Source organism: Pungitius pungitius, chromosome 9 (assembly GCF_949316345.1).
Source record: "Pungitius pungitius chromosome 9, fPunPun2.1, whole genome shotgun sequence".
NCBI classification, from domain to species: domain Eukaryota; kingdom Metazoa; phylum Chordata; class Actinopteri; order Perciformes; family Gasterosteidae; genus Pungitius; species Pungitius pungitius.
The window spans coordinates 8,058,295-8,068,500 of NC_084908.1; the positions used below are offsets into that span (position 1 = coordinate 8,058,295).

The 10,206-nt window shown below is 38.2% G+C and overlaps 1 protein-coding gene across 1 annotated transcript; it reads left to right on the plus strand.

Moving 5' to 3' along the window:
* The first annotated feature begins 2,990 nt into the window (after positions 1–2,990).
* Positions 2,991–9,187, plus strand: LOC119218125 (syntaxin-3-like). Its single transcript, XM_037472279.2, has 10 exons — positions 2,991–3,190; positions 3,916–3,990; positions 4,094–4,193; positions 4,274–4,348; positions 4,708–4,778; positions 5,129–5,237; positions 6,225–6,298; positions 6,812–6,946; positions 7,362–7,472; positions 7,816–9,187. The coding sequence occupies exons 1-10, from the start codon at positions 3,161–3,163 to the stop codon at positions 7,891–7,893; spliced, it is 858 nt and encodes a 285-aa protein (XP_037328176.1). The 5' UTR covers positions 2,991–3,160; the 3' UTR covers positions 7,894–9,187.
* The last annotated feature ends 1,019 nt before the right edge of the window (positions 9,188–10,206 follow it).

The window sequence follows — 10,206 nt, forward strand, 5'->3', positions numbered from 1 at the left end:
GACTCCAGAAGCATCTTTCTGAAGAATAAAGGGAAGAGTGTAAAGACTTCATACGTGAGAGAGCCAGCTTTTTTTGTAATCTTGTATGGCCCCTGCCACTTCACAAGGAGACCCCTGTCCGACGTTGGTAGCAATAAAATAACTTTCTGGCCCTCCTGGAAAACTCTCCTCTTGGATGCCTTATCATAACTCTTCTTCTGACGCTGCTGTGCATCAGTCAGATGACCATTGACAAGCTCCTGATATTGGTTCAGTTTGTCTCACATTTTTAGGACATATGAGAGTTCACTGCACTGCTGTTCTGGCATAGGACGCTTCCAGGTATCCTTCAAGACATCCATTGGACCCCTCACTGGATGTCCATATAGCAAATTCTTCCTTTCCTCTACCCATCACCTGGGTTGACTCAGGCACACATTTAGCAAACAACGTATTAAGTGTTTTGGCCGCAAGCATGACATGCTAAGAGGGCTTTGTTTCTTGCTCACGTGCACCTGAGTTTGAGGGGAGGGAGCTATGTTCTGTGTTAGCTCTAAATTCATTACTAACTGCCCTACTCGAACTTCTGCCAGTTCAGCTGCTTCTTTGGAGGACTTCGGGTTTCGTTCTTTAATCCAGGTACACAGGTCTGGGATCCATTTGCGGCATCCATTTGCTGAAAAACTCTTTGAGGCGGACCTGCAGCTCTTTAGGCATTTCCATTTCACCTGGCACAGTGACACAGAACCTTACTCGATAGGTCTCTGTGCTGATTTCAAATTTCTGCAACACCACACCCTTCACTTTTTTTGTGAATGGTTGTCTGTGTTAGCTCTGTGATTGGCTGGCAACTACAGGACAAATCCTTAAAATAATATTGTTTTACTGCAAAACCTTTGGTGATATCACTTTATTGAAGGTGTTTGATTGTAATAATACAGAGAAAATCTGTAAAATAAATGTGTTTCTCTGTAAAATTGTTAAGAAAAAATCCTGTAAATTTATGTTTTTTTGCTAGGGCCAAGAATGCTGCTTTAGCGGAAGGGGCAGCTTCATTGTTCAGAGGAGCCAGTTTCAAAGACATATGTATGGCGGAAAAGTGGTTGATTGTTTGTCTGTCCATGCGGTTCCCTGTCTTGGACATGTCATGCTTCTTTTCAGGGTCTGTGCTTATCTGAATCACTCTAATGTGCACTTTACAAAGATTATTTTCTCACATGTCAAACATGGTCATTGTGGGTAATTCTTGGTGAGTGTAGAGCACGGTCCCCAATCGCAGGTGTTCTATCCTCGCTAAAAGTTGTATTTTCCAGCACCTCATTCTCCAAGGAACAGATAAGTTGTTGTATTTGGCAGGAACACTGAAAAGAGCACAATGTAAGTGTGTTGAAAGTACAAATGATATCTGTCACAAACTAAAGGCTGTTAGTATAAACCAGATATAAGAAGTTTAATACATACAACAATAGATGAAATGCACTGTGCGTTCTGTTTATGTTAGTTCCAAGATGTGATAAGCATGTAATAACACACTCACATGTAGTTTACAAAAAACCAACATCGTGACTATATGTTAGAGAACAATTATTAACCTAAACATGTTAATATAACTGTAAATATTTGCCAACTTACAGATGAAGCTGATTTTGTGGACTTTAAAGCACAGGATTATGAAGATTATTAGCCAAGATGCGAGTTTAAGGGCACGATATCTTCCTGAATCTCACATCCTGTATGTCACATTCTGTTATTCTAAACAGTCGCTAGCTAGTAAGTGCAGCAATCAACATTCGCCGCTAGGCGTCAGTATAGAACATACAATTAAACAACATAGTAGTTCCAATACAGTAGGATTGGTGGTTTAATTCTATGCCCTGCTAACCCGCGTGTTGTTGTGTCTTTGGGCGAGACACTCACCCCAACATTCCTCCTGTAGCTGAGACTACAGTGTGTGAATGATGTGTATGGTAGTTACTGATGGGTTGGTGTCACTGAGTATGGTAACTCCTGCCGTGAATGGGTTAATGATGACATGAAGTGTAAAATCGCTTTGAAGTGGTGAGAAGACTAGACAAGCACTGTAAACTCAATTTGTCTTTTTGACACCTGCAGTATGGCCATGGCTTTATCTAGTCCAGTAATGTACTAACTGGATAAGCTGGGTCTCCCTTCTTCTTCTCTATGGCAAACAAGGTTTTAAAAAAGTAGGTAGGCTGCAACCTTGAGTCAGTCAGAATCAGTGTGGTTGGAGCAATGTTATAACCCAGCAGCATTTGCATTCATTGGCTCACCCCACTATTTCCATAGAGTCCAGTAGAGGGCTCAACTTGCTCATAGTAATAATGTAACCTTTGTTCTCTTTCAGTTCCTTATATGCCATGACAGCATCCCCTAGAGGGCATGAAGCTCTTCACATTAACCTGGTGTTGAGCAACATTATCAACCACTAAGAGCCCTTTGCTCTCTTAAGCAGAACATGAAATGGTGACCATTAAAATAAAATGTGAAAAGCAGATACAACAGAATATACTTGATATTTAAAGAGTTAACATTACCATTCAGAAATAATTATACTGTCTCACTAAAGTAGTCATTCAAAAGGGCATACATTAAATGTACTGCCCTTATGCTTAAATCTTATATATTTCCTTGCATGCTAAAATATTATTGTACTGTGCATTTGTTATTTTCAGAATCCTCACCACTTTGTACAGTTACTTGTATTATTAATACAATAAAATGTTGGGGCATTCAGAGTACATTTTAATATGGACTAAATCTAAGGGTTCACACACATACAGTGTTGGGAGACATGGGAGGGATGAGGGTAGACAGGTTTATCGTTCTGGCCGCTGTTGTCCTAATCCGTTCTTAGAGAATAGAGGCTTAGTAAGACCTCAGGTTAGGTTGGTCACAACTATTGCCTCAGAAAGAAATCAAACAATCAGGGCCTTTTATGCATGTTCTCTTTTGAGTTTATTCCTTATTTCTAACTACCTTCTACCCTAATCTCTTCCGTCCAAATCTCCAGGATTAATTGAATTATCTCAGCATTTCCGTGGGCTCATTTGGAGGACATTATAGCTGCTCCGGGCTAAACAAGTCACTGTTCTGAGACCCGTTTTTTGTTTGTTTGCTCTTTTTATTTCTTTGTGATCATTCTAGCTGCAGACTTGTCGAGATGAAGGACCGACTGGCGCAGCTGAAAGAGGTAGATACAATCTGTCAATCAATCAATCAATAACAGTAGGCTCCGGCCGACTATTTGAAATACACATAACTGTACCAAACTGCGGGCAAAATGTAAGCTCAGTCACTGCTATTTTATGACTATAATCTTTTGAATGTTACTGTGATATTGGGGAAAGCATAATTAAATCTGGAGAGACACGCATGTTGTTACCATATCCCAGATATACAACATATAGCTCAGATCTAGAACAGGTGGGGAGGGGGGGAAGAAGCGGGGGGCGTCTATGGTTCTGGGCCTATTGAACGTCCATGTCTGTAAAATAAAATGATTTTAAAGAATAATTAAAAAGTAACTAAACAGTTATCCTACCTATCCTTACACAGTTTGTGACAATATTTCATATTTCAAAAATTATTTGCTTCTAAATTTACAAAAACACAAAGGTTATTATTTGTTTATGTATTGTCCAGGACAGAGATAATTTCACTATTGGTAAACCTAAGGTTTAAACGTACAAGTTTAAATGTACATACATTTATATCTAATATAAATATGCTCAAGCGATCCACGTCCAGGTTTATTTTAAAATATATGTACATGCATGTATATAAATATGTATTAGTATTTGGCAGTCCGTAATGTGATATCAATAACCAATAGCACTAAATGTTCGGTAGTTGGTCGGTGTATAGACTTCACCCTCAAGTGCCGTCTTTTAAATGCTTCTGTGTGATTAATAACAGAAGGCTGATGCTGGAGGCGATGACATTGAGGTTCCTGTGGAGAATGAGGCTTTCATGGATGATTTCTTTAATCAGGTGTTCTATTTGTGTCAGTCTGTCTTTTCCTCACATTTCCAACAGAAAAGGTGTTTCTGGTTTATTGATAAATTGTGTGTGTGTGTGTGTGTTTGTGTATCAGGCTGAAGATATCCGTAGCAGCATTGACAAGATTGACGAGAATGTCACAGAAATAAAAAAACTTTACTCCACCATCTTGTCTGCCCCGACATCTGAACAGAGTAACAAACACACACATATTCTCCTCTGTTACTTTCCTTTACTGTTTTGTAAACTTCTCTGCTCTTCCTCTCTCATTCAGAAACACAAGATGACGTTGAAGCCCTCACCAACGAGATCAAGAAGTCAGCCAACAATGCAAGAAACAAACTTAAATGTCAGTATTTATTCTTTACAGCCCCAGTTTTTCTTTTTGCATTTTTTAAACTGTCGTAGAAGTATTCAAACAGGGAAAAAAATGGATGGATAGAAGAGTTGAGCACCTACATGCTCAACGTGTGCATATATAAAGAATGATGCAATGTGTGAGAGTAAATCTGTTCCCTTGAAAAAACATTACAAGAAATGACATGTTTGACTAGACACACAGTATACCAATACTGTCTCTGCTTGAGACAGAAAACTTTTACAACAACCTTGTGCTTTCTTCTGTGCGTGTGTGTGTGTGTGTGTGTGTGTGTGTGTGTGTGTGCGTGTGTGTGTGTGTGTGCATGTGTGTGTGTGTGTATGCCTCAGGTATTGAGGGCCAGCTTGAGTCGAACAAAGATGAGAGAGCCGGCGCAGACATTAGGATACGCAAATCACAGGTCAGACAATATTACAACAACTTCAATTTAAGTTTACCTGACCTAAATCTTGCCGTATTGAACAGGGTCTCAAATAAAAAAATTGAATTTACAGTAGATGGGAAGGTAGAAGTTCAGAGCCCTCCTGCTTCTTGTAGAAGACACTGAAGCAGCAAGACCACAATTTCAAGTATTCAATTAGTTCTGTGCAATATCCATCGGCAATTAACCACTGGTATCTTCAGGTAATACTTTAAAAAGTTTGGTATATTGCAGAAATGTGTATTTCCAAAACCAATCAATCTCAAAATCCAGCACATTTACTCACGTTTTAGAGTAAACTACCAGGACTGTGTTCTTGTATCCCCCAGCATGCCATCCTGGCCAAGAAGTTTGTAGAGGTGATGACCAAATACAACGAGGCTCAGGTTGACTTCAGAGATAAGAGCAAAGGACGAATTGCCCGTCAGCTGGAGATCAGTGAGTTACAGTTTATTATTTCATGCTACAATCACAAAAGGATAGTATGATCACTTACTGTAAACAATAAGAAGGAAACATTTAGGCACTGACCAGATGAGCAGAAATACTTTACTTTCACAGCTACAGTGAGTAGCTGTTCTGGATGCTAAAACCAACCAGCTGGTGGAAGCGTCACGTTTTTATTTTAGTTATTTTCGTCTCCCATACTATCTCTTTTGGGTGATGTTGCCAATGATAAATACATATTATTCAAAACAGATCAAAGGCGTGCAAGCCGGAACGTATGCTTTATTTAAACTGTAGAATTGATGCAAATTAATGTCTACACTATAGATATATTGTTGTTAATCCCTGCCCTGCATAAAAACTTTGTTTTGTGGCATTATAGGTGCTATACCTATTAATTAAGATGATTAAATAATTCTTTTTTTGTTTTTGTGACACTGTAATACTGAATCCTGAATAGTCCATTGCCAGATATATTAGGGCTCTATTGGGAATTTGGATCTTCAGTGAGATATGCAAAAGGTGTCATGTATTCTTAAAACTTGCGTTCATCATTTCTATTAATTTAACTTTGCTATTTTCGTTGAATGAGAGATGAAGAGCAGACTTTAAAATTTGTCTCTTTATTGAAATCGGAACAGTTACATTATGTTCAATAATCCATGATATGATATAATAGACCAATAATACAAATGTATTCATATGTAGTCACATAACCACATGCATCAATAAAAATACGCCTATATTCAATATTCAAACACAAAAAATATAAAATAAAAACCCTAGGTATCCTATTCCCTGGGTTTAAATGACGGGGCTGCAGCGAGCATAAAAGACCCTCTAGAGTCTAGACCCAACAAACAATGAATAATGTGTTATTGCTATTCTTTATTTCATTGGTAATTTGGTGTGTGTATATATATATATATATATATATATATATAAACAGTGTATAACTGTTCTTTGTGGTTGTTATAGCCGGAAAAGCTACAACGGATGAGGAGCTGGAAGAGATGCTCGAGGGAGGCAACTCAGCCGTCTTTAGTGCTGGGGTGAGATCGACAGGGTGGATGTGCCTCTAAATACAAACATGGAAATAGCACAACCACAGCGGATGTTTGTATGTGTGTTTGTCGAACAGGAATCACAGCCAACACCTCCTTGCTCACTCGCTCAATGATACACATATTTTCCTCCCAGGCTCACGTGTGGTGTAATAATTTGATCATCTATCGGCATATTTAACAGTCTGTCTAACAATTGTGAAAGAATTATATTTTTCTTACATTATATTTAACTGGAAATCTCTGGATTTCAGACTGTTTTTCCGCCAAATCACGACAATTGACTTATTTACTAGTGAGTGCAAATATTAATTTTCCTGAGTAAAATTTTACTAGATATTTCCTGAAATATTCATGAGTGACCGTATCATTGCCACAATAGTAATTTGTTGTTTAAGGATCTGCTTCTGATCTTTCATTTTTCTTTTGAATGTATTCTTGTTCTTGTGCTGACTTCACTTTGTGTGTGTTTGTTTCATCGCACACACCTTCCCTCCACAGATAATGGACTCTAAGATCAACCAACAGGCCTTGAATGAGATTGAGGCACGTCATAAAGACATCATGAGGCTGGAAAGTAGCATCAAAGAGCTGCATGACATGTTTGTTGACATTGCCATGCTGGTTGAGAATCAGGTACACATACACCACAACAACAACCACTCATTATGCAGGTTGAAATTTAGCCTTTTGATACGGCAAAAGTCTAAAAAATATATATTTCTCACAAAAAATTTAAAAAGATGAAAGTATCATTTACTGCATTAACAGTATCTTTTAGTGCTATTTTTTACACAAGTTGGTGAAAATATGGGTTTCCAAATGAGCTAAGAGAAGATTATTGTATGTTGCCTTTTTACTTTTTGGAATCATACAAATAAATTTTGTCCACCGCTACCCATAATACACATTGTGGTGTTTAATGTTCTCAGAAACAAAGTCCAGCATCAGTCTTAGCACTTTGTCGCTGCTCAAATGCATGTTGCCAATATGACCAATGATTGTTGTTTTCTTCTCTGGCATTGTTCCATCTCATCCTGACATCTTCCAGGGTGGTATGATTGACAGAATTGAGGGCAACATGGACCAGTCGGTGGGCTTTGTAGAGAGAGCAGTGGCCGACACCAAAAAGGCAGCCAAATTCCAGCAGGAGGCGCGCAGAGTAGGTTGAGACTGACTCACTGTTAACATTGATTTAATAACCTGTCAAAACATATGTTATATGAGAATTCCTTCTGTGTCAGAGGCCTCTCTCAAATTGGTCATTTTGTTGTGTTCTAGAATGAATACCAGGCATTTAAAAATAAGTCCTCGTTGTCATTGTTTTCTTGTTCCCGAACATGTGCCTTGACCATTATCAATTCTGGGTCAGAAAACTAACCGTGGTCAAGGATAATCATTTTATATTTTGTATATTTTATGCGCACAATTTAAATGAAAAGACCCTGAACTTTCATGTAATACCATGTTCCTTTCTCTCTATCCCTTTTCCTCTTATTCTCCAGAAACAAATGATGATCTTCTGCTGCTGTGTTATCTTGGCCTTGATACTGGGTTCATTTGTCTTCAGCTTCTTCAAGTAGAAGCATCGATTTAGACCCACCACAGGCTGTCCACAATGTTAAGGAGGATAAGGAGGTGGTCACAACATGGGCTCAGTTTACTGTCACTTCTGTTTTTTATTCATTAAAATAAAGCTAACTCTGGCCAAAGAAGATACCGTTAAATGATCCCATTTAGATTGAATTAACCTGTCCCTTACAGATTAAAATTAACTGCAGAACTAATTGAGAGCCACATGATGTCAGATGGATACACAAAGCATAACGACAAATAGACAACGCAACAATATTTGAACCACCAGACCAATAGTTACACAAAATATCTGAATATTAATGTCTTCATAAATATCAGATGTATTGCAGAGCAATGCCTAAAATCAGTGTTTCTCTCTGACACACTGAAGGAAGAAAATGTTCCATTCACAATGACAAAGTCCAATTATTTTCTTTGGCTATGAGAAGCAACTATAGTTACTGTGGCAGCATGAACATGCATTTCTGCGGTATTGTGTGCAGGATTTGTCAGTAAATTACTTTGTATATGTGTAGGACTTTTCATTAGCGTTGAGTTTAAAATAGCTGGAAAAGTCGACCAGATAGACACTGGACAACAAGTCAAGAGGTCACAAAAATGTGTAAATTTGTGTAAATCCTGATGCTATCGTGGACTAGCAGGGTATTTCATTTGCTTTTATTTACATTTTTGTCCACTTTCACTGAAAAGTCAGCTTATACTCATTTTCAACTGGAAGGAAAAGCTTCCTTACAACGCTGTCAAACTTCTTTCTTGAAGTGATCTATGAAGTGAGTTTTATTGGCTCAGGAACTACTTTCTCAAATGATTCAAACACTCATAAGACACTGAATAGTTGTCAGGATCTGCCTTCTCAAATACATTGAAACGTAAACGAAAAGTGAAATGTTGTTATATGCCCCGGAAAGAAAAACAATGATTTGTTGATGAGTAAAGAATGAATATCAGCAGCTGCTCACAGATGAACAAAGTGAAAGCAGACAGACATCAGACAGATATCCCTGTAGCATAGCAGCATGACCAGCCACTGCACATCAGCAAGGTCCATATGTATGCACCTTGTATATCTGAGTATCAGTATATATCGTAGTACACTGGTGTTATGCTTTTGTACATTTGTGTTTTAATTAGGAAACCATGCTACTGTGCTTAGTATAATAGTATATTGACAGCATCTAATGATACCTGCAGCTGCCATGACTCCATAGTACGCCTTTATTCAAAACTCTATCAATTTAATGAATATTGTCATTGTCAATAATGTCATGTGTGGGATTAGAATTAAGAATAAATTACGCCCTCCTTCATGATTACACAATGCCTTGGATGTGTTTTACTGCTTCATGTCGTTGTGGATCTATTACAGTCTGCTTTAAAGGTGTTTGTAACATGGCTAAGTTGGTTTTGGCTATTTGCAGCTTTTTTCTTTTCTGCTTAAAATCCATATATGTAGTTGGATACAGTGCAATGTCTTAATTTTTGCCTACCATTTAATCATGAATTTGTTCTTTTTGAGATTTGGACTAGATTTGGTCTGACATGAAGTAATGGTCGTCAGATGTGGACATCCACGTGACAGCCAGGTTTCCAGAAAGCTACATTTATTTTTGAAAAGGAAGAAAAGAAAAGATTGATATTAAAATGTGAACAATTACAATTCCTTTGTCTCATGGTGCAGGTTGGACGTTTGGAAAAATGAATGGTCTCAACAATGGTACATTCTGGCCATCTTTCTTTCATTAGCCCGCGTGACACGTAACATCAGCTTTTTCCACTGCTTAATAATACAATGTAACTGTTTTTATTTAGCGTGCAAATTATTATTTAACGTTACATTGTATTAGGTTACATTCATTCTGAACATTACGCATGTTCCTCTCGCTCGCCGTAGATGTTCGACCGACAAGTCACTACCACCAATCACAAGAGCGATGCAACATGTTTCCACCAATTGCTGATCGCGCGTGCAGAGTGTGATTCCATGTATGGGTCTGCAGGCACTTCCTCCTTGTGGTGAGAGCTGGAAAACGTGTCTCTCCGCTGCTAGCTGAACCACAGAAGAACACACAACTCTGATCATTTACGGACCTTTGCGGAGATGGGAGTAAGCATTGCGAAACGTAACGTTATTTGTGTTTGTGCAGCTCTGGTTATAAATGTATTTAGATCAGATTTTTGGGATGGCGGACAATGCGTTTGTATCATCGCGTGATTGGCTTTTTCTTGTGTCTGAGCTGAGCTTATTGGGGATATATTAACCAATGGAGTCGCGACTCTTTTTTTAAATTGTGACGGTATTG